The sequence below is a fragment of the Schistocerca americana genome, chromosome 1, assembly GCF_021461395.2.
Source record: "Schistocerca americana isolate TAMUIC-IGC-003095 chromosome 1, iqSchAmer2.1, whole genome shotgun sequence".
NCBI classification, from domain to species: domain Eukaryota; kingdom Metazoa; phylum Arthropoda; class Insecta; order Orthoptera; family Acrididae; genus Schistocerca; species Schistocerca americana.
The window spans coordinates 981,350,666-981,374,335 of NC_060119.1; the positions used below are offsets into that span (position 1 = coordinate 981,350,666).

A 23,670-nucleotide genomic window follows, 5' to 3' on the forward strand; every position below is an offset into this window, starting at 1 on the left:
TCTATTGGTAGTACATAGAATATTGCTTCATGAAGGTTAGCGCTAATCAGCCATTCTGTTTTCTTGTAATTTTTTAGTGTTGTAAAGTGAATTTGGCTTTTGATAATTTTGGTGTTGCTAGACCTATATTACACCAGACAATGTCAAACACATTCTACAATAATTAAGTCAATCTATATCAAAGTACTGTGTGTGTGTGTGTGTGTGTGTGTGTGTGTTTATTACCCAAATTGTGAGAATATTCTTGTTAAGATAATTATTCACATCTTTTTTTTTTTCAGAGTACAAATCTCCACAGTATGAGAGATTAGGATTTAATTTAGTAAAAGAACGACTTGTCTCTCTTGGATATCCTCAAGAAATACGAGAGTTTGTCTATGATCCATCTTTCCCCATAAGGTAAAAAGATGAGTGTGTACATGTTTCTGTGTGTATTCTGTCTGCAAATGAAAACTCAAAGGAACAGTAGAATGTTATTTGATTTTTATTGATTCCAGAAATCTTGGTGTGTTTGTGCACATAGATATAGGCAGGTCACATTTAAGTTACATGCATAAATAAATATATACATTTTGATTCAGTTGCATACAGGCATAAATATAGACATTTTTAAGATTTACACTCATATAAATTATATGTTCATAGATAATCATCATTCTTACAATATGTTCACACACAGTCATCAGATAAAAATTACAGAGTAATGCCTGTATACATTATTTACATTATATTGTCACATGTGCAGATAAGTCATAACAAGGAACCAACAGTTAGATCTATTAAGTGAGGCAAACAAGTCAGGTGAAAGTGAAATAGTAACACACATATTAAGGTATATAACTGAAATCATCTAACACAAAAGTGTTGTGTAGAAAACTCTGCACCATTTCATACTGTGTTAAATTTATTGGCTTCTTTCTTTCAGAGGACTTTGGTTTGATACACTTTATGGGAATCTTCTAAAAGTTGATGCATATGGGAACATATTGGTTTGTGTTCATGGATTTAATTTCCTGAAACAGTAAGTATTTATGCGAAATATTGAAATTAATGTCATGCATGGCTTCCAAAAGGAATAAAAATTTCTAAATTTCCATATTTTGTAAATCTTTTGCTAAAAAGAAAATACATTGTTAATTACATAAAAAGGAATAACGTTGCTTTAATCATATTAAGAATTTCATTAAGAGTACTACAGTGGAACTTCAGTTTTACATTCTCTCCTTTTAAGTTTTTCATGATTCTACACCATAAATTCATAGCTCCTATGTAAAACCCATAAGATGAATGCTAAAAATTCCCTGATTTTACATTTCTTCCTAATGAGGTTTACCTCAGTTCTAAGGTCTTACTCAATGTCTCACTTGACTTCACCCCGTATTTCTTCCTATTGACATTTGATGTGACAGAACGAGTTATAAGTGGCAGTTCACACCATGGGTGATGGGGGAATTAAGGGAATATTTTAGGCCATGGTGGAGAGAGGAGACGTGAGAGGAAATGTGACGGAATTCACAATCGGTGTTGCCAGCACAACTTGCAACAGTCAGCTTCACCGCCCAATTATGATACAACTATTGTTAGGTTGCAGCAGTAATGGAAAAACAAGACAGTCGACGTGAAGTGTTCCGGTCCAAGCCCATACATGATGAACTGGCCCAACCATTACCTTTTCTTGTGCAACTTATGTCTCTGTCTCATCTTTTTGCATGCATTTCCAATTTACCGTATTGAGCAACAATATCAATTGTCAACCTTTAAATTCAAACACTGAGTCTCAAAGAATATACTTGGTCATAATCAAGGAAACGTCGCCCATTTCTGGCTAGTGAACTCTTGTTGGCTAGCAACTTGTTAAGCCACCCAATAGCCAACGCAGCCACCACACCACACCAATTCATGAAAATGAGTTTGCCTAATGGATTTGTGGAGAGGGGTAGTGGCCCTTCAGCGACGGGAGTGCAGGTAGGGGTGAAAGCATTTTGTGAAATGCTGAAAATATACTTTACGTACATATGATGTGCTGTGACAGAAATGCCACATTGAAAAAGAACAAGGGTTTTGCAGTAGCACAATGATGTGCTGTGACAGGAATGTCACATGGAAATAGAACAAGGGTTTTGCAGTAGCACATTTTAAAGAGTTTTGTGTTCAAAACTGACATGATACAGTTGCAACAACTATGAGGGGCATTTGAAAAGTCCATGCAAAAATAAAAAATACTTACGTGTATTGCGTAAACATTTTTCGACATAGTCTCATTTTAGTCTTATACACTTCGTCCAACGCTGTTCTAATTTGTTGATCCCTTCCAAATAATAGGAATTGTCCAAGTCTGCAAAATAGCTATTAGTTGCCGCAATCACCTCCTCATTTGAATAAAATCTTTGTCCCACCAGCCATTTCTTCAAATTGGGGAACAGATAGTAGTTTGAGGGAGCCAAGTCTGGAGAACAGGGGGAATGAGAAACGAACTGAAATCATATTTCCATTAATTTTGTGACCACAAGTGCTGAGGAGTGTGCTGGTGCATTGTCGTGACGAAAAGGACATTTTTGCGGTCCAATCGCTGGCGTTTTTTTTGCAGCTCGGTTTTCAAACTGTCCAACAACGATGAATAATATTCACCTGTAATAGTTTTACCCTTTTCCAGATAGTCGATGAGGATTATCCCTTGCAAATCCCAAAAGACAGTCACCATAACCTTTCCGGCCAAAGGAATGGTCTTCGTCTTTTTCGGTGCAGATTCTCCCTTGGTAACCCATTGTTTAGATTGTTGTTTGGTCTCAGGAGTATAGTAATGTATCCACGTTTCATACACAGTGACGAAACGACGCTTAAAAGTCCTGCAGATTCTTCCTGAACAGCTGCAAACCATCCTTGTGACACTTCACGCGATTCCATTTTTGGTCAAGTGTGAGCAATTGCGGAACCCATTTGCGGATAGCTTTCTCATGTCCAAATGTTTATGCAAAATATTTATTTGAGAAGCCCACAGCACTAGCAATCTCACGCACCTTAACTCTTCTGTCATCCATCACCGTAACATGGATTTTATCAATTATTTCTGGAGTCGTAACCTCCCCAGGGCGTCCAGAAAGTTCAGCATTACTTGTGCCCATATAGCCACTCCAAGAATTTTGAAACCACTTATAAACTGTTCTAATCGAAGGTGCAGAGTCACTGTAATGTTTATCAAGCTTCTCTTTAGTCTCCTGAGGCTTTTTGCCTTTCATAAAGTAATGTTTAATCACACATGAAATTCTTATTCATCCATTTTTTGACAATCGCTTGATTTCCTTGATTCACATGAATGTCAAACAGAAAGAAATTGACCAATATGGCTGAAACTTGGTGTGCGTTCTTTCCAAAGATGCTACTAACTAAACATGACCTTGATAAGTGCCGGTGGTGCCATCTCTCAGACTTTGCATGGACTTTTCAAACACCCCTCGTACATCATCTACTCGTGTATTTGCACCGCACACACAACACACTGTAGATTGTGAAGATTGGCACCAATGACAGAGCATGATGCAAAACTGTAGCACCTGAGCTTTCTTTCAAATTTACACTTTGCACAGTGTACAGAAATTCACTTAGCTGACTTCTAACAAGCTTGTAACATCAATTGGGGAAGTAAACTCAATTTTTTCACATCTGTGTTTCTGTCATCAAGCCTAAAATAGCACTAACAGTGGTGAGTATATATGAAGTGTGACCTGCAAGAAAAGCATTAAACAATAAAGCAATGCTGACAAAGTATGTTGTTAAGCAGATGTCTGCATTTGTGCTGGTGGTTTAACCACATAACTGCTGCGATGTTTTTGGTTTAATTCAACATGTTCATCAGTTTTTACTTTTTTCTGGGTGGGCACAAAGGATGATCTCTCAAAAACACATGTTATGAATATATAATTTGTGGTCACAGCATGTTGGAAAACAGCTCTATTACCTTGTACCCAAATACCATTTTCAAGTTTTTGATGAATTTTTACTTTCTGCTACACATCTGTGATTTTTTAAGAACTAATGAAATTCATTATGACAAATAAATATATAAACGTTGTATTGTACATTTAATTTCCTTCACTTAGACAGATTTCATACAAAGCATTGGAGAAAATTGCGATTTTTAATCATATGTGCTAGTTACATGTGTTTTTGCTCATATTTTGTGGGGTTTTAACATTTTCCTCAATTTTGTGTTTTTTATGCCAGGACCACAAGAAAACAAAAAATATGGGTTTCGCTGTATTGTCATTAGTGTTACTGCACTTATACATTTACGTTACTGCCTTTGTTCAGTCGTTCATTATAATACTCGTGTACTTTTCATCTACATTCTGTACAATGCGCGGTAAAAAAAGTGAAGCACCAAGAAGGGGAGGAGGAAATGAAATGAAACTTTGTAGGTCCAGAGAGTATGTGATATTATTTCAGTGATACCAAATTAAGTCAAATTTTCAAAGAATTTCGCAATATGAGCCCACTTATCGTTGTATGACATTGCACCACCTCTGGCCTGGATGTTTGCTCTGATTCGGTTGTGATGAGTGTCATAAAGCCATTGGATCCTCTTCTGAGACAAAGTGGCTCACAACGCTGTAATTGGTTTTTCATAAACTAGATACTGGCACTGGGACAGAGTTGCTGGCTAAGCTAGTCCCACACATTTTCTATCAGCCTCAAATCTAGGGGTCTCACTGGCCATGGGAGTACCTCAACATCACATAAACAGTTCATAGACACACCTCCCTTGTGTGAACAAGCATTGTGTTGTTGAAAACTTTCACTGTCATATTGTCTCATGAGAGGTTACACACGAGGACGCAGGAGGCTTTTGTGCTTCCAAAGTTCCCTCAGTCACTACCAGCCTTGACCTAGAATCATAGCCAATGCCTTCCCACTACTTGACACCAGGAGTAACACCATTGGTGTGTCTCAAAAACATTGGGAAAATGAGACGTCTTCCCAGTTCACTGACATATTTGCTGACAATGGTCATTGGGATGGTGCAGAACTGCAATTCATCCCTGAACATAATGTGACACCATTAATCAGCAGTTCATGATTCCCAGTTGTGGCATAATTCCAAATGCAGCCATTTGTGGTGTGGTGTTAATGATGGGCTACATATGGGACAGTAATTCCCTAATCTGGCTGCTGCTAATCTTTGACCAATGGCACAGAATATTGCAGGGGTTCCATTACTTGTTGATTTGAAGGGGTTATGATATGCTTGGTACACAGTATGTTGATGCTCCCTTGTGTGATCAGACTTATTCAACCTGAACTTTGACGACAAATATGCCTGATCATGTTCCCATACAGTCCTTCATCAGACTACTGTCACATCTGAATGCTCCACAAATGTAGATGTTGCACAGTCTGATCAACTGACCAAATAGAGACCCACAATGACAGCCCTTTCAAACTCTTGTCAGGTACTGGTAATGCTGTCTCACTGAGTATGCAGCATCTCTGTGCGCTTCACAGTGATCTCGCAACATCTGCCTCCGTTCATGCCCCTTATATACCTCACCAGGCCTGGTAACATCAGACGTGAACAACACTAATGCACTGTGGTGGCCATTCTACTTGTCACCGGGAATTGCAACTCTTAATCATCTACATACCCACCAGTGCTGTATAAGTGACATCTGACGACATCATATGGGTGTTCTGCCCTTTTTTTTTTTTTCAACCTGTGTCAGCTCGCTTCTCATGTCTGTGTTCACAAATTTCTTTTTTCTTTTTTGTATGTGACTGTTAAAGCTCCACACTTTTTTTTTCATACAGTTTCCTTAATTTTATATGGAATGTCAGATTTTCAGCTTTACTTCTGAGTCAGGCAATTTCACATTTTTCATTCAGACTTATACTAGATTTCATATTTTGTAGACAGAATAGTATGCATTATATTTAAATAGTTACTGCCAGTATTAAATTTAAATGGAAAGGAAATCAGCAATCATATGTGATTCAGTCTGTACTTTATTGCAGATCTACATTTCAGTCATAGTATAGCTATCATGAGTGCTATAATATATAAGAAACACTAAGGAATCAGACACTGAATGGTAACAAACAAAGTTTATATCACAGTTATACAGACCTGGAGACTCCATAATAAATGACATACCATTTGAAGTGAGTCAAATAGCATCAACAGGCCAGTAAATGCACTGGTTATTACATTCAGACTGAGGCTGCTGTTTAGAGACCTATACAACCAGCCGCAGTATATGTCGTAGAGGAACAGTGCCCTCTATGTCAAAGAAATATATGTGAGACTAGCAATCCAAACAGTTTTGTATTAAAATAAGAGTAGACAAAGTACAATTATAATAGAATAACAGTTTCGCATTAAACAAATGACAAGGTAAAGTAAGATCAATATAATGACTTAGTAGATTTAAGACTGTGTGGAATGTAGTGAAATGAGAGACAGGATAACCAGCCACCGAACTGGATAATATCACTACTGAACTGAACGAAAGAACTATAAATGATGAGTCACAGGTAGCATTTATATTTAATAATCATTTCTAAAATACAGTAGAAAGCATAGGGACAAACAGTTCAAAAGAAAAATTTCAGCATTCTGAAATTAAGAAAATTATACGTTCTCTCAAAAATAAAAGCCCATCTGACTTTGATGATGTTTCCAACAGAGTACTGATGATTCATTCCCATGTAATAAACCCAGTCGTATCTGAATTATGTACTGCAACACTAACTCAAGGCATTTTTCCAAAGAGACTGAAATATACAATTTTTAAAATCCTCTTTAAGTAAGATTGTAAGAGAGATGTCAATAACTACCAACCTGTTTTACTGATGATGTGTTTTAGAACAGTGTACATTATTTAGGTGATGTATTTTAGAACAGTATATCACTTTAGCAACAATAATATCCTCAGCAGATTACAGTTTATGTTTCAGAAGAGTTGCCTGTATCGAGAATGCCACTTACTCACTCACCAAATTTTACCAGCATTAAATAATTAATGCCATTGTACTTTCTGCGACCTACCTAAAGCATTTGACTATGTGAATCATGATATTCTCCTAGATGAACTGAAGTTTTATGTGCTTGATGGTATATCCAACAAATGGATAATGTCATATCTAACCAAAAGAATGCAGAAAGTTGCACTTAGTAATTAAACCAATATAGCCCGGGGATGTAATTCTGACTAGAGAAAAATCATGTATAGTGTTTCTCAAGACTCAATCTTACTTTCACTATTGTTCCTCACATATGTAGATGATCTTCCGTCTAATGTATATGAAGCAGAATTAGTTCTTTTTGCAGATGACGCTAGTATTGACTGGTTTTCTGTGAGTGGATTCACCTTCAATTTTAAAAAGACATAACATATTCAGTTTAGCACATCTAGAGGTACTACACGAATCATAAGTTTAACAGATAATGAGAAAATAATAGATGGGATGGAAACCTCAAAATTCTTAGGTGCCCATACGTATGAGAATTTAAACTGGAAAAAGAACATTTTGGAACCCCTAAGACAACTTAGTTCAGCCACATCTGCACTTGGAGTCTCGGGGAGAGAAAAATCAGTGAGTTGGCATATGTTGAATATTTCAATTCAGTATGTCATAAGGGATAATATTCTGGGATAACTCATCTTTAAGAATGAAAGTCTTCATTGCTTAAAAGTGCTGTCAAAATAATATGTGGTGCTCACCCATGATCATCTTGTAGACATCTATTTAAGGAGTTGGGCATTTTGACTACTTATTGCTTCACAGTATACTTATTCCCTCATGAAGTTTGTTGTAAATGATCCACTACAGTTATGTACATAATTACAATACCAGAAGGAAGAATTATGTTCATTACTCCACATTAAGGTTGTCTTTGGCACTAAAAGGGGTGCACAATGCTGCAAAAAAAATTTTGATTACTTACCCAGTCATACAAAATTTCTGACAAACATCAGAGTAAAATTTGGAAACAAAGAAAAAGTTTCTCCTTGACAACTCCTTCTGTTCTGTAGAAGAATTTTAATTATTGTAATATGTAAAAGGTGGAGGGCAGGAATTACTAACTCACGTCTGTAAATAAAATAAAATAATTATAAGTATTCAGCATGTAGCCATATTCACAAATTAACTTGTGGTTTGAATGCAAAATGACTCATTTCACATCATTACGATTTATTGTACAAAATGATCCAGGGAACATGGACTAACTAACTAACTGACTAACCCACAGGTGCTGTTGTGAAACATGTCAAAATTTTTTAAAAACTTAAAACAATGATTAAAGCTTCATGTAGGCACTGATGATAGATATACTGTAGCTGAAATCTAGACCTGCAATAAAGTACAGGTTGACTTTAGACTCATTGCTGACTTCCTTCCTGTTCAAATTACATACAGTCACTGTGCACAATGGTTATAAGGAAATCCAAACTGATAATTAAATTTAAATATGCAAATCCTTATGGAATAAGTTTTCTCACAGTTACACAGGAATACGTAAAGTTTGTAGTGAATGCTTGGTGAGAAGATGTCTTCTATTGCTACTACAATAATTCTTTTGGATATCATGTGACTTACATGCAGTAACATGCGCTGTGAGTGAATTGTTTGTCTTGCAGTCCAGTATTAATTTGGATGTTCTATGAGTTACTTGTAATGTTTGTCTTATTTTAATAACAATTTTTGGACATCTTAAATGAAGATAATGTTTAGTATCACTGGTTTTTTAAATTTAATTTTGATTTTTAATTAACTATGCCACACACAATGACTAATCCCAGAACAATTATGATAAAATCAAGTTAATCATACAGCACGGTTTTTGCTCAGCACTGAAAAAAGAAATTAAGTTTTGTGATTGCGATCTGCTGATTTAAAAAAAATATTGTGAATTGTGCTTTATTTGTCTCATAACATACATAATTTAAATCATTTGATGCAGTTACAGGAGACATTTCAAAATTGCGGTAAAATTTCACCTTAAACAAAGAACAGTTGATGTTAACTAACAGCATCATAATAATAATACAATTTTGTTTATGTAAATACAATAAAATCTAACGCTGAATTATCCCTTGCTCAAATTATTATTTCATCCTCTATGAATGCACCTTATTGAATGTGCATAATGGAATTTTTGGTGTTGTCATCTTGTTGCTCACTCTGAGTCAGACACTGCAGCTGTCTGTTGTTCTGCGGGAGTTATTTGATTTTCTTCCTACCACCCATATCTGGGAGGCGTTCCCCAATCCGCCACCTGGGGACATGCTCTGTAGGGGTTTCAGACTCGGTGGCTGATATCACATGTGGAATGCAACGGGAAGCTACCACATTACTATTCCCAAGGCGTACTTGACATGGTCCTCTATGTGCAAAATAGTGATTCCAGAGGTAAAACATCCCCTCAATCCGATCTCCGGGAGGGGAGTACATCGAGGCTAATTGAAAGTGTAAAGATAAAGAAAAAGAAAAGGAAAGAGGAAAAGTTAAGGGTTGGTACATGGAATGTTCACACCCTCTTACAATCCGGCAAATTGGAAAATGTGAAAGAAGGACGGAGCACAACAATATAGATATTCTTGGAATGTGCAAGGTGAGATGGGGAGGCGATGGTGGGTTACAGAGTGATGACAACAAACTATTTTATTCAGACAAGGAAAAAAATGGAATGAATGGAATAGCTATCATGATAAAGAAGGTAAAAACCATGATAACAAAGGTGGAATACATAAACAGCAGATTGATGATGCTGAGGTTGAAAGGTCACAAGAAAGGTGTAGTTCTGATACAGGTCTACATGCCAACCACCAAACACAGCGACAATGAGACTGAGGAGTGCTGCAGCAGAATTGAATCACTGATTGAGAGAGAGAAGAAAAAGGCGTGCATCATCGTAATGGGAGATTGGAATGTGATGGGTGGCGAAGGGAAAGACGGAGATGTGGTTCGAAAGTTTGGATTCAGTGACAGGAACAAAAGAGGTGTGAGAATGGTAAGATTTTGTAAGGAAAACTCATTGGTAGTTGTAAACATGCTTTTTGAACATCATAAAAGAAGACAGTATGCATGGACATCAAATATAGACAATAGCAGATACCAGATCAATTACATACTAATACAGAGTAGATTCCGGACATGCATGAGAAATACCAAGGCTTATCCAGGAGCAGATTTTGGTTGTAGCAGATGTGCAGGTTAGATTGAAAAGAATGTTGCTAGGTAAAGTGAGAACAAAATTTAACGTGGATACTCTAAAGGAAGAAGGAGTAACTAAAAAGCTTTAAAAAGAGTTGTGAGACAAGTGGAAAATTGGAGAAAAGACAGAAGGCATAAATGAATAGTGGAACCAGTTCAGAGACACCCTGAAAGCAACCAGTAAAGATGTTCTTGGTATGGTGAAGTGCAAGCGGAGAAGTAAACTGTGGGTTACAGATGACATGATCTTGAAGATGGAAGAAAGGAGAAAATGGAAAAACACACAAAATGATGAAGGAAAACGGCAGTATAGAAGACTGAATAATGAGCTGAGAAGAGTAACTCTGATCAGGCCAGGATAAAAATGGACGAGAGAAATATCCTCAGAAATTGAGACACTGGAGAAAGAGGGCAAGTATGAAAAGGTGTATCAAGTAGCCAAGGAAATAGTATTTCAAGGAAGGAAGAACAAAACTAATATGGAGATAGAAGGAGAAAATGGAACCCTTTTAAGTTTCCCACACACTGTTCAGAATAGTTGGAAAGGATATATTGAAACTCTCTATGAAGCAGATCAAAGACCTTCCAATCTGCAGATTGAGAAGGAAGAATCAATAAATGAAGATGAAAAAGGAGATTTTACCCTAGATTCAGAGGTAAATAACACATTGGGGAACTTAAAAATAAGAAAGTGCGTGGTGTAGATGGCATTTGAGCAATGGTCAGAAGACTTTCTCGTAAGTATAATAGTTCCAATCCCAAAGACAAATAGTCCCAAAAGTGTGACGACCACAGGACAATTAGCCTAATATCGCAGGCAGCAAAGGTAGTTCTTCGAATTCTGAATAGCAGGCTGTATGGAACTCTGGAGAAAACACTTGGTGAAGAACAATATGGTTCCATAAGGGGAAAGGGAACACAAGATGCCATTGGACTTCTAAGAACCATCGGCGAAAGATACATAGAAAAGAGCAAAGAAGCGTATGCTGTGTACATAGACCTTTAATAGACTGCAGCGGGATAAGCTGTTATATATCTCGAAAAAGGATTGGAATGACTCCTTACCCTCTCCCTTAAAACCCACATCCTTTCGTCTTTCCCTCTCCTTCCCTCTTTCCTGATGAGGCAACAGTTTATTGCGAAAGCTTGAATTTTGTGTGTTTGTTTGTGTGTCTATCGACGTGCCAGCGCTTTCGTTTGGTAAGTCACATCATCTTTGTTTTTAGATATATTTTTCCCACGTGGAATGTTTACCTAAAAAAAACAAAGGTGATGTGACTTACCAAACGAAAGTGCTGGCAGGTCGATAGACACACAAACATACACTCAAAATTCAAGCTTTCGCAACAAACGGTTGCTTCATCAGGAAAGAGGGAAAGGCGAAAGTATGTGGGTTTTAAGGGAGAGGGTAAGGAGTCATTCCAATCCCGCGAGTGGAAAGACTTACCTTAGGGGGAAAAAAAGGACAGGTATACACTCGCGCACACACACACGTCCATCCGCACATACACAGACACAAGCAGACATGAAATGTCCTTTCGTCTTTCCCTCTCCTTCCCTCTTTCCTTATGAAGCAACTGTTGGATGTGAAAGCTTGAATTTTGTGTGTATGTTTGTGTTTGTTTGTGTGTCTATCAACCTGCCAGCACTTCCGTTTGGTAAGTCACATCATCTTTGTTTTTAGATATATTTTTCCCACCTGGAATGTTTCCCTATATATGTTTTACAGTGACAATTAAGTTGCATAACACCCATCCTCGTAGGAGATACAAAATAGCAAACAGACTGCGAGCTGCACTTGTGTATCTGGTTTCTAAATCAGAAATGTATATCAATTTTGGTAACTTGCAGTATTTTGCTCATTTTTTGAGCATCTCTAATGGTCTTGTTTCAATGCTTACAACATTGTGTTTATCGTATATGTCATGTAAGAAAATAATAATATTTTGCACATTTAGTTCCCAGGTGTATGAACTCTACCCAAATAAATTCCTTCAACTGGATGAATCTCGTGTGTATGTACTCAACACATTGTTTAATCTTCCTGAAACGTATTTGCTGGCATGCCTAATTGATTTTTTCACAAATTCACCACAGTACACAAGGTAAGATTAATAAAATAAGCATCTCAGAACTTCTGCAATATTATTTACTTTTTTTCTGGGTTTAATGGTACTAGCAGTAGGATAAAAACAAGAGATTTGTTTTCAAATTGTCCCTTTTTTTATAGATTATTTCATTAGATCATTCAATTTCCTACAGGATTGTTGAAATAAAATTAAAGATCTGTGGATAAATTTATAGACAAATGTTGTTCCAGCTACTTGTGTGCTATAGTAATACATAATGATTAAACATTATTGGATGTTTTCATAATAACACTATGTATAAATAAATGATCTTGTCACCACTGTGAAGAGGAAAGTTTGAAGGTTTTGTGTCAATACTCATGCATATAACATAGCAGATGATCTTGCAGTGAACCTCTTCATGCTAGTAGTTGCATATAAGTCTAATGTAGCGTTCTATATGGCTTTGGTAATGAACCTTCAGAATTTTTGAAACATCACAGAAAATGTAGAAACATAAACTTAGTCCTTGAGAAATAGTGCTCACTGAGATCTGGCAATAGGGCTTCTGTGAGCAGAAAGTGTTGTTTGTGGCTAATGTATGGCCACTTTATCAACTTTACAACACTCCTGAATATTTGTAAGGCAGTATGGTGGAACTCTGTCTTTTCAGAAAAAGAAACCCTGTTACTTTCTCTCTGCTATGAGCTACTAACGTTAATCATTAGAAAAGCACATCCAGGTCCACGTGATCTATTACAATTCTATTGGAAAAGAAAAGTGGGCCAATTACATACTATTTATTAACAGCCATTGCATAATATAGCTTGTTGTGCTGACCACTTTTGCATATCCACACAGTCTTTTATCCCTTTGCATATGTTTGCCTTGTTTTCTGAAAAAGTCCTGTGGTTTGTGTTTTAAGTGCCTTTATTCTTATAATACTAATACTACTACTACTACGTGATCAGGCCCAGTGGACCGCACGCATCTACAAGTTTCCTCCTCCACTGCATTCTGTCCATTGCTGCTATCCGCAATTCGTCCACATCTATTGACACTTGGTTTAAATCTTCATGGAGTCCATCCCTCCAACACTTCTTGGGTCTCCCTGCTGGTCTCTTTCCTGTAGGTGTGAAATCCAGGAGCTTCCGAGGCCATCTGTGATCCTCCATCTGGGCCACATGGCCGGCCCACTGCATTCGTTTGGCTTTGACAGTTCCTGCTATGTTGGGCTGCTGGTATAGTTCCTCAAGCTCTTGGTTGTGTCTGATCCTTCATTCCCCTGTATCTGCATCCAGAACCGGACCGAAGATCTTCCGAAGTACTTTTCTCTCAAAAACAAGGAGCTTATGGAAGTCATATGCTGTTATAATTTAACTGCAGCCTGCCCAATAGTTTATGGGCCCAGAAAAACTTGTTAATTTCCAGGTGTAACATTTTATTTTCTTCACATTAATCGTTTCCAACATGCATTCTGGTACATTGAGCGTTTTCCTTGGAAAGCAGAAAGGTAAAACATGGATCAAATGGAGCTTTTCACTATCCAAAAATTTGATGGCGGTAATCTTCGTTTATGGAAGTATCAAACAGAAATTATCTTTTAGGTGAGAATTTTCTAGACATCGTTAGTTAGTGTAAGTAAAGAACACCAGTTGAAGTTACAGGTGCACAGAACTTATGGGATGAGTTTAATGTGGAGGCAATGCTTTTTATTTCATCTGGTATTGATTCAACCGGCTGCAAACTGTCATGTCATGACAGTAAATGTGGAATTGGCTTAAAATAATTCATGAGCACCAATCTGTAGTCTGCAATAATTAGTTATAAGATGTCACTCTGGACACTATTGCACAACATGTCATAAAGTTGAAGCACTAGCACAGTCTCTTGCAGATGTTGGTGAACCAGTAGCAGATACAGAGAAGACTGCCAAAGTTTTAGGTAAACTTCTGGAAAAATATGGTGCATTTGTTACAGCTTAGGACTCAAGTGAAAAAAGCAACCAGACTTTTAATAATTTAACACCAGGGTTTCTGAAAGAAGAGCAGCACTTGTCTCAGACTGAAGAAACCACAACTACGTATGGTAATCACTCAGGGACATTGTTTGCAAAGCAATGTAAGTGAAAGTTCTCCAAATAAGAAGAATTTTGAGTGCTATTATTGTAAGAATGGTCATTATAAGGTTGCACCTAAGAAAGGACAGATGAAATTGTCAAGAGAAAGTCAAGAATCTGAACTTTAAGCCCTGAGTGCAGAAATCGGGAACATTTTGGTTATTAATTATAATAATGTTTGGCTTGCTGATAGTGCTGCATCAAACCACATGATGTCACATAATAAATAGTTTTAATGCTAGGGAAGTTCATAGTTTCTGTTCAGATAGTAGACAATTCAGTTGCCTATGCGAAGGTACTTGATCAATCAAGTTAAATGAACTAGTAAGTTGTGTGTGGGAACCTTGTACACTGGAGTGTGTGTGTGTGTGTCTATATATATATATATATATATATATATATATATATATATATATATATATATATATATATTTTCAGTGGGAGGAACAGCTGATAAAAGTTCAGAAGTCACATTTAACAATAATAAGATTGAGGTATTTAATGAGAAGCTAGTGGGAAATAGTGTAAAAGCTGAAAATCAATGTTACAGAATGTTATTTCGTACAGAAAATGTGAAACAAGCAAATTAAGCATCATTTTCACAATTAGTTCATAACTAAAGAATAAATCTCATTCATCATATGCTGTTATAATTTGATTACACCCTGTTCAACGACAGCACAAAGCACATATACTTCTGCACTGACACATGTGTTCTCAGGGACAGAGCTTGATCTTTCAGGTCCCCATGTTTGGACATTGATACATAAGTGAAATTTCACTTCAATTCTCTGTGTGATTCATTGCAATAAATCCTCACTGTATTCAGTAATGGAAATAAAATTTCTCATAGAATATTTGCATGAAGTTCATTTGGCAGCAGTTTGTGTACCATATGCAGTTTATTCAGAGCCTGCTGCAATTCCTTATATAGAATATTCCTCACTGCTGATGTTGATAACTACAACTTTTGAGTGGCTCTCTGTGTTATCTGTGTTAGTTTCAATGGGCTCCACAGTAAGCTTTCATGCCTTTTGCTGACCATATCTTTGCTTGCAATAGACTTCCTCACAGGTCCTTTCCTTTGGATGACAAATGAATCTTCTGTTGTTAAATTGTTCATACTAACTATTGTATAACATTGTGGGGGTACCATGGTGTCCAAATTGCTATCTAAATTGCTGTTGTACGAAAATGCTCTTTCCTTGCATTCAAGTATGCATGAAAAAGTCTATACGAGGGCAGTTCAATAAGTAATGGAACACATTTTTTTTCTGAAACAGGGGTTGTTTTATTCAGCATTGAAATACACCAGGTTATTCCCCTATCTTTTAGCTACACAACACTTTTTTTCAACGTAATCTCCATTCAATGCTACGGCCTTACGCCACCTTGAAATGAGGGCCTGTATGCCTGCACGGTACCATTCCACTGGTCGATGTCGGAGCCAACGTCGTACTGCATCAATAACTTCTTCATCATCCGCGTAGTGCCTCCTACGGATTGCGTCCTTCATTGGGCCAAACATATGGAAATCCGACGGTGCGAGATCGGGGCTGTAGGGTGCATGAGGAAAAACAGTCCACTGAAGTTTTGTGAGCTCGTCTCGGGTACAAAGACTTGTGTGAGGTCTTGCGCTGTCATGAAGAAGGAGAAGTTCGTTCAGATTTTTGTGCTTACGAACACGCTGAAGTCGTTTCTTCAATTTCTGAAGAGTAGCACAATACACTTCAGAGTTGATCGTTTGACCATGGGGAAGGACATCGAACAGAATAACCCCTTTAGCGTCCCAGAAGACTGTAACCATGACTTTACCGGCTGAGGGTATGGCTTTAAACTTTTTCTTGGTAGGGGAGTGGGTGTGGCGCCACTCCATTGATTGCCGTTTTGTTTCAGGTTCGAAGTGATGAACCCATGTTTCATCGCCTGTAACAATCTTTGACAAGAAATTGTCACCCTCAGTCACATGACGAGCAAGCAATTCCGCACAGATGGTTCTCCTTTGCTCTTTATGGTGTTCGGTTAGACAACGAGGGACCCAGCAGGAACAAACCTTTGAATATCCCAACTGGTGAACAATTGTGACAGCACTACCAACAGAGATGTCAAGTTGAGCACTGAGTTGTTTGATGGTGATCCGTCGATCATCTCGAACGAGTGTGTTCACACGCTCCGCCATTGCAGGAGTCACAGCTGTGCACGGCCGGCCCGCACGCGGGAGATCAGACAGTCTTGCTTGACCTTGCGGCGATGATGACACACGCTTTGCCCAACGACTCACCGTGCTTTTGTCCACTGCCAGATCACCGTAGACATTCTGCAAGCGCCTATGAATATCTGAGATGCCCTGGTTATCCGCCAAAGAAACTCGATCACTGCCCGTTGTTTGCAACGCACATCCGTTACAGACGCCATTTTAACAGCTCCGTACAGCGCTGCCACCTGTCGGAAGTCAATGAAACTATACGAGACGAAGCGGGAATGTTTGAAAATATTCCACAAGAAATTTCCGGTTTTTTCAACCAAAATTGGCCGAGAAAAAAAAAATGTTGCATTACTTATTGAACTGCCCTCGTAGATTTAACACAAACACATTTTCCAACATCAGTAACATAAAAGTTCCCAGCTTGATGCTGTATGTAGAGATATGTGAGATGTGGATAGCCATAGTAATAATACTTTTCAGATAAAAGCTTATGGCAATCCAGATAACTGCAATATAATTACTAGTTGGTTGAAAGTTAGAAGACAATGCCAGTATTACAATTTTTGTCTATTTGCATTATATGTGATCGAAGGACATGATTGCATGAGGCAGCACTGCGCTTTGATTGTAGGAGCAGGCACAGGCACACTGCCAAATCTCTTACGTGATGAGTGGTTTAAAGTGGTTTACAGAATTTTAATGTCAGCAGATGCAGGTGAAAGATTTGTGGATGTGAATAAAGGACTTATGGATTGTTCTTATTCTCACAGACCTCTCACTATAAACTTTCTTCGTTGAGGTGATGATAAAATCCTGTATTTATATTGTATTTATGAAAATTTGCTAGCATGGAAGTCTATCTATATCCATAGAGAAAGGAAAGGCCCCTTTCAGTTTCTTGTAACTTGTTTGAAATAGTTTTCATATGTTCTACAAGAGAAAAAACAGAAACAACACAAAGAAACTACTCTTGACACAGAAGAAACCCATGCTGATCTATGTCCCTTTTGTCATGTCAAGCATTACTTCAACAAATATGAAAATGATAGATTGTTACTTACTGTAAAGATAACACATTGAGTTACAGACAAGCACAATGAAAACTCTGTTACACACTGAGTTTTTGGTCAAAGCCTTCTTCTGAAAAGAAAGGAAAACATACCCACATTCGTACAAGCAGGCACACCTCACGCACACTACTGTTATCTCGAGACCCTCAAACTTGTCTCTGCTAGATAAAGCAGCTGGAGATAGTGGTTGTGTGTGTGAGGTGTGCTTACTTGTGTGAAAGTGTGTGTATTTTCCTGTCTTTTCTGAAGAAGGCTTTGGCCAAATCTTCAGTGCGTAACAGTGTCATGCTTGCCTGTAGCTTTACGGTGAATAGCAATTTATGATCTTCATAATTGTTGATATTCCAACCTGCAATTTCCATTGTTTGGTGCGTTATTTCATACAGATATAGCCTTTTTCTTTGTTTTGTTATTCTACAGTGATAAACATATTGATATATGCAGCACGCAAAGTAGTATTTGTGTGGCTTAAAATGTGATCAAATAATACAAGTCTTGTCTCTTCAGAAATATTATTCAAGAGCAAAGTGTATATTTACAACATTTAATATTTCTTTTGTATTTTTTTTAAAGAAATGCCTAATGTAAAATACTATTTCTTAAAAAAATAGTGCATTTCAGTTTGTATAATACAAATTATTGTTCATTCCTCATACAGTGAGACAACTGGTGTGAAGGCGGGTGATCTGTTCATGTCCTACAAATCAATGTTCCAAGATATTCGTAATGCAGTTGATTGGGTGCATTTACAGGTAGTGTATCATTTCAGATACAATATTATTTCATGTAAACCACACTTTCTGATTTGTATAATTCATATTCTAAGGAGTGCACATGTTATCAAAGTACATTGCCACTGAACAGTGCAGTAGGTCAATGTCCTTCGTGTGTGTGAAAATGGTAGGCATGTAAGGCACATGAAAGGTGCAGCACTGTAAATAATGGCCCCACAGGCCATGAAGTGCAGGGAGGCCCCTATGCTAAGAAGCACCTCATATTAAGGGGGGTGGGCCCAAATGATTTTAGCGATTAATTTAAAAATGTATTCTTACATTCAATGTATCCATGGAAGCTCATGAAGCAGAAGTGAACAGAAGTGTGCCAGCAAGTGTTTCATACTCTTTCTTATTCAATGTTAACTGGAATGCTACAGCATGTGCCAGCCAGTACTACTTGACACCCACAGATACCACCAGTGCTATTTTTCTACACAAACAGTGGTCAGGGTACATCAGCTAGTGCTGTGGAATGTGCTGCCTTCTTCATTTTTGTGTCCTTCAATTTGTGTTGATAAAAATAGGCTCTCCTACTAATAATCCCTTAAGCTTTTTTGTATGTTTGTGTAGATGCAGTGCTGGAGTGCAAGGAAACTGCTAATAGAAAGTGATTTGCACATTACAACTTTCTTGTCTCGACAATTTTGTCACAAATATACATAAAGATGATTTTGAATTGGGACTCCTTAATGTCGACCATCTGACAGATCACAAAGGTATATGGGTAAAACTAACAATTAATGAAACAATGGGGGATTGTGAACCAAACCGGTATGTCAGGTTATTAAATGATAAAAGCATAAATAGCTTCAGGGATAAGCTGAGGGCACTAAACTGGAATAATGTAATATATGCTTCCAACAATGTTGAGGAGGCTTGTAGCAGGTTTATAAGTACTCTATCTGAAATTTTCAATACCTCCTGTCCAATGGTTACCAAACAAAACAAAACTATGGCAAGAAAGCATGGTCGAACTATTCCACATAGGTAGTTCACACCATATTTACAGAAGCTAAGATTAATGGTTTTGATATGCTATGATAAGGTAAAAAATGGTAGTGTTGACAATGCAACATATGTTAGCCTCAAGAGACACTATAGATCACAAATCAGATTAGCAAAATGTAGAGCAAATGATAACTTCATCATAAACTCCAATAACAAGTGTAAGGCTGCGTGGAGGGTCATTAAAGCAGAATTAGGTACAGGTAGTCATAGTGTAAAAGTTACAACTGATGTTAATGTCACCCCAGATGAATTTAAACTCTTTTTTATCAATGCAGCAAACCCTAATCCATCATCTCCTCATAAGAAGAGTTCAAAATCAAATTCACAATCTACTTATATAAACCAGTTTTTACAAAACTTTGCTGATACCGTGCCAACCTTTAATTGGGGACATGTGGAAATAAGTGATGTAATTAAATCAGTGGCAAAGTTAAGTGACTCCAGATCAGAAGATATTTATGGCCTCTCAAATTTTGTGATTAAAAAAATAATCGACTTGATATCATTCCCTCTCCGCACATTCATAAACTGTATATTTGACAGTGGTATTTTTCCAGAATGTCTAAAGAAGACAGTAGTAATTCCATTGCACAAAAAGGTTGATAAATCCTGCACTAATAATTATTGTCCAATTTCTCTGATACCTATTTTTTCAAAAATAATCGAATATTGTATACAAAAGCAAATTAACATGCATTTGTCAAAAAACAGTATACTGACTAAGTCTCAATATGGTTTTAGGGCCCAGTTATCAACAATTAATGCTGTTGAAAATGTTGTTTCTATTGTGCAATCTTCTTTTGAATCCAAATTATCTGCTGAAGCCACACTAGCAAAGCATTTGATTCTGTAAACCACACAGTACTGCTGGAAAAACAATGGTGTTATGGCATTAGGGATCTGGAACTCTCCCTCATTAAATCATATCTCAGTAACAGAAAGCAAACTGTAAGCTACAGCGGTCAAAAGTCACAGTTACTGAATGTCACTAGAGGTGTTCCCCAAGGATCAGTGCTTGGGCCATTTATAATATTTATAAATGACCTGCCCAGCAATATGCCATGCAAATCTGTGTTTTACGCAGATGATACAACTTTCATCAATTCAGGGAAGGACATAAATAAACTGAAGGAGCAAAGTAAAGATTTTCTCAGATTATCCAATATGTGGTTTGAAGCCAATGAGTTAGCTATTAACTATGAAAAGACTATAAATATATCCTTCAGCTTATCCAATGCTGATACTGAGTACACTTCTACCAAACTTCTTAGCATATACTTAGATACGAAGTTAACCTGGCAGAGTCACATAGACAACATATCTCGAAAGCTTTCGCGAGTTATCTATCTACTGAAAAAATTACGTACCTGTGTTTCTGAAAGCCTGCTGATTAATTCCTATTATGCATTCTTTCATTGCCATATTAGCTATGGTATTCTTCTATGGGGTAATTCTCCATGGTCAAGGAAGACTTTTATTTGGCAGAAGAAAGCCATCAGGAGCATCTCTGGGATTACCAAAAATAACATATCATGTAGGTCATACTTCAAAGAATTACGGATAATGACTGTCACTTCTCTTTTTATATACATTGCCTTTTGTACATAAAAGAAAACTTTAACAGTTACAACCTTAGGCAGTCCGTTCATAATCTTAACACTCGTCAAACATTTAAGATAGGCATACCAACAACTCGACTCAAGAAAACACAAGACAGTTATGAATACATGGGAATAAGGCTTTTCAACACATTACCTGTGCAGGCACATTGTGTCTCTCTTAGTATATTTAAAAGTAAGACTAAAAAATGGCTGAAAGACAAAGCTTTTTACAGTGTTAAAGAATTCGAAAACTCTTCAAAAATGGACCTGACTTACGAAATAACTTGCAACTCTGTTTGTACCTCTTCCTAAGCTTTTTTTTGTCCTTAGTTCCATATTTAACTGTTAAACATGTGGAGAAATCCTTATGTATGAAATGTATTCTTTTATTATGCACGTTCTTTAAAATGCACACTTTAGTTATGTGGGATATCTTTATGTATCAAATGTATTCCTTTATTATATATGTTCTTTTAAAGTGTATACTTTAGCTTTGTGTGGTACCTCACAATAGTTATATGTAAATTGTACATTACTCATGACGACATCGATTGCATGTAAATGCTTAAAGATGGATAAATAAATAAATAAATAAATAAATTACAAATATGGACATCAGTTATCGATATGATGCAGTTTATTTCTTCTTCATTCTTGCATTAATGTAAAATTTATTGATATTTTTTGTTATATGGGCTGCTCTTAAATGTTTGCTTTAAAAAAAAAACAGTGTCTAATGGTAGGTCATATTTAAGTGATGCTCAAAAGAGAAAATTAAAAGCATGCTGAGACAAAGTTAAAAAGGCCATGAAGATAGACAAAATCATCCAGCAATCACCTACATGCTCAGAACAGATATGCACTAAAATTAGTAATGAAAGTGAAATCAGAAAAAAAAATCTGGTGATTTAAAACTTGAAAGTGGAAGTCAATATACTTGCAAAATCAAAACAGGAGAGGGTTCTGACAATTTGCAGGTTCATAGAGGACACTATACCAGCTGTGAAAATGAATGGGGTGTAAATTCTGGTGATGCACAATTTGAAAACAGACCATCAGCCATAGGAGCTGATTCACCACCAACAGATTGTTCATCTCAACTTCAAGATAATCAGAAAAAATTGCCTTGTAGTACTGATCTAGGATTATTCCAGGGCAAACTGAATGAATGGAGTAAACTAAAAACTATAAATAGCATGCCATGCAAGCCTCAGTATCGTACCCTTAGACACACTAAGACCAAAAGATAATTTAGCTGTGACTATTATTATAATTATACTAAAACACATCAAAAAATTGAACGATTTTGGTGCTGCTACACCCCTAAATTAACTGCAGTAACTTATATTGCGTAGAAAACTACATGGCATGATGCACAAATTACTGATTGGCGAAGTCCAAACAAGAAAATAAATGAGCGTGAAACTTGCACTACACATTTAAATATGTGTATTATTTACAGCTTTTGGAAATGTAGTGAAACCATTAATACACTTTTTGATGAAGGTCATGACCAGATGAAAACTATAATTTCTGGAATGCTTACTGTAACAAGGACATTAGGTTTATGTCGAACTGCTTTCAGTAGCTTTCATGAATCTGAAAAAGGGGAACAGATTCTCCATTTCTTAAGTATAATGGACCTACTCCCCAGATACGATCGTTTCCAAGGGCACATCTTTCAAATAAAAACTCTAAAACAAAATATTTGAGCCCACGAATTCAAAATAAGATGATACAATTGTTAAATGATTGTGTTTTAGAGAAGATCAATGGGGAAATTAAACAGTGGGCATTCTTTTCACTTATTTTTCACCCCCCCCCCCCCTCTTGATGCATCAAAAAAGACTAACTTAGTTTTATTGTCGAGTATTTGCACTTAGATATAAGTAAACCAGACTGAAAAAGTGTTCAAAATGAAGGAACTGTTGTTAAGATTCCGTGTGGTAAGGGGCCATGGTGAGAGTTTTGAAAAGAAATAATAATTGCTTTAGAGAGATGAACATACAGTTAGAAAGGTACAGAGATTAAGGTTATGATGGTGCTGCATCTATGAGTGACAAATACTCAGTCAAGAATTAAAGCACAGGTCCAAAATGCTGAGTTTACACTTCGTTTAATTTAAATTTAGTTTAATTTAAATTTAGTTTTTAATGATTCTGTCGTGAATATAGTGGAACTGAAAAAATTTTATGAGAAAATATGACATATTGATGTTTTCTTTAGTACTTCTGTGTTTCAATGACAACAAAAAAATGGAACTGTTGCAACTGACACCTAGAGTTCGTCCAGATTGGATTCATTTTTACCAGTCAAACTGAGTTTCATACAAATTTTGCAGTGCCCATCCAGTATCATCTTAAAGAGTAAGAAGCGAGCAGAGAGGGAGGGAAGAAGTTTCTAATTTGATAAAAAAATATGGAAACTTTAGATTTTTTCCCTGTCTCTTGTACTTCAAAGTAAGGTTTTGGAAAATCTTAACCTAGTTTCCAAACTACTGAGTCCCATAATGCTAACATAGAGAATGTGTCTCAACTACTTCAAACTTCAAGAAACAAACTACTCACCATGAGAAACAGTTTTGAAGTTGTAATGGAAAAAGCAAAAGTACT

General features: G+C 36.8%; 1 protein-coding gene across 4 annotated transcripts in view; it reads left to right on the forward strand.

Moving 5' to 3' along the window:
• Positions 1–23,670, forward strand: part of LOC124615874 (cytosolic purine 5'-nucleotidase) — a 470,708-nt gene that overhangs the window by 362,769 nt on the left and 84,269 nt on the right. For all 4 annotated transcript variants that reach the window (XM_047144059.1, XM_047144044.1, XM_047144051.1 and 1 more), the window contains exons 3-6: positions 282–399; positions 926–1,021; positions 12,168–12,314; positions 18,332–18,425. In XM_047144059.1, coding sequence (XP_047000015.1) covers positions 282–399; positions 926–1,021; positions 12,168–12,314; positions 18,332–18,425 — 455 coding nt within the window. The remainder of the gene's footprint in view (positions 1–281; positions 400–925; positions 1,022–12,167; positions 12,315–18,331; positions 18,426–23,670) is intronic.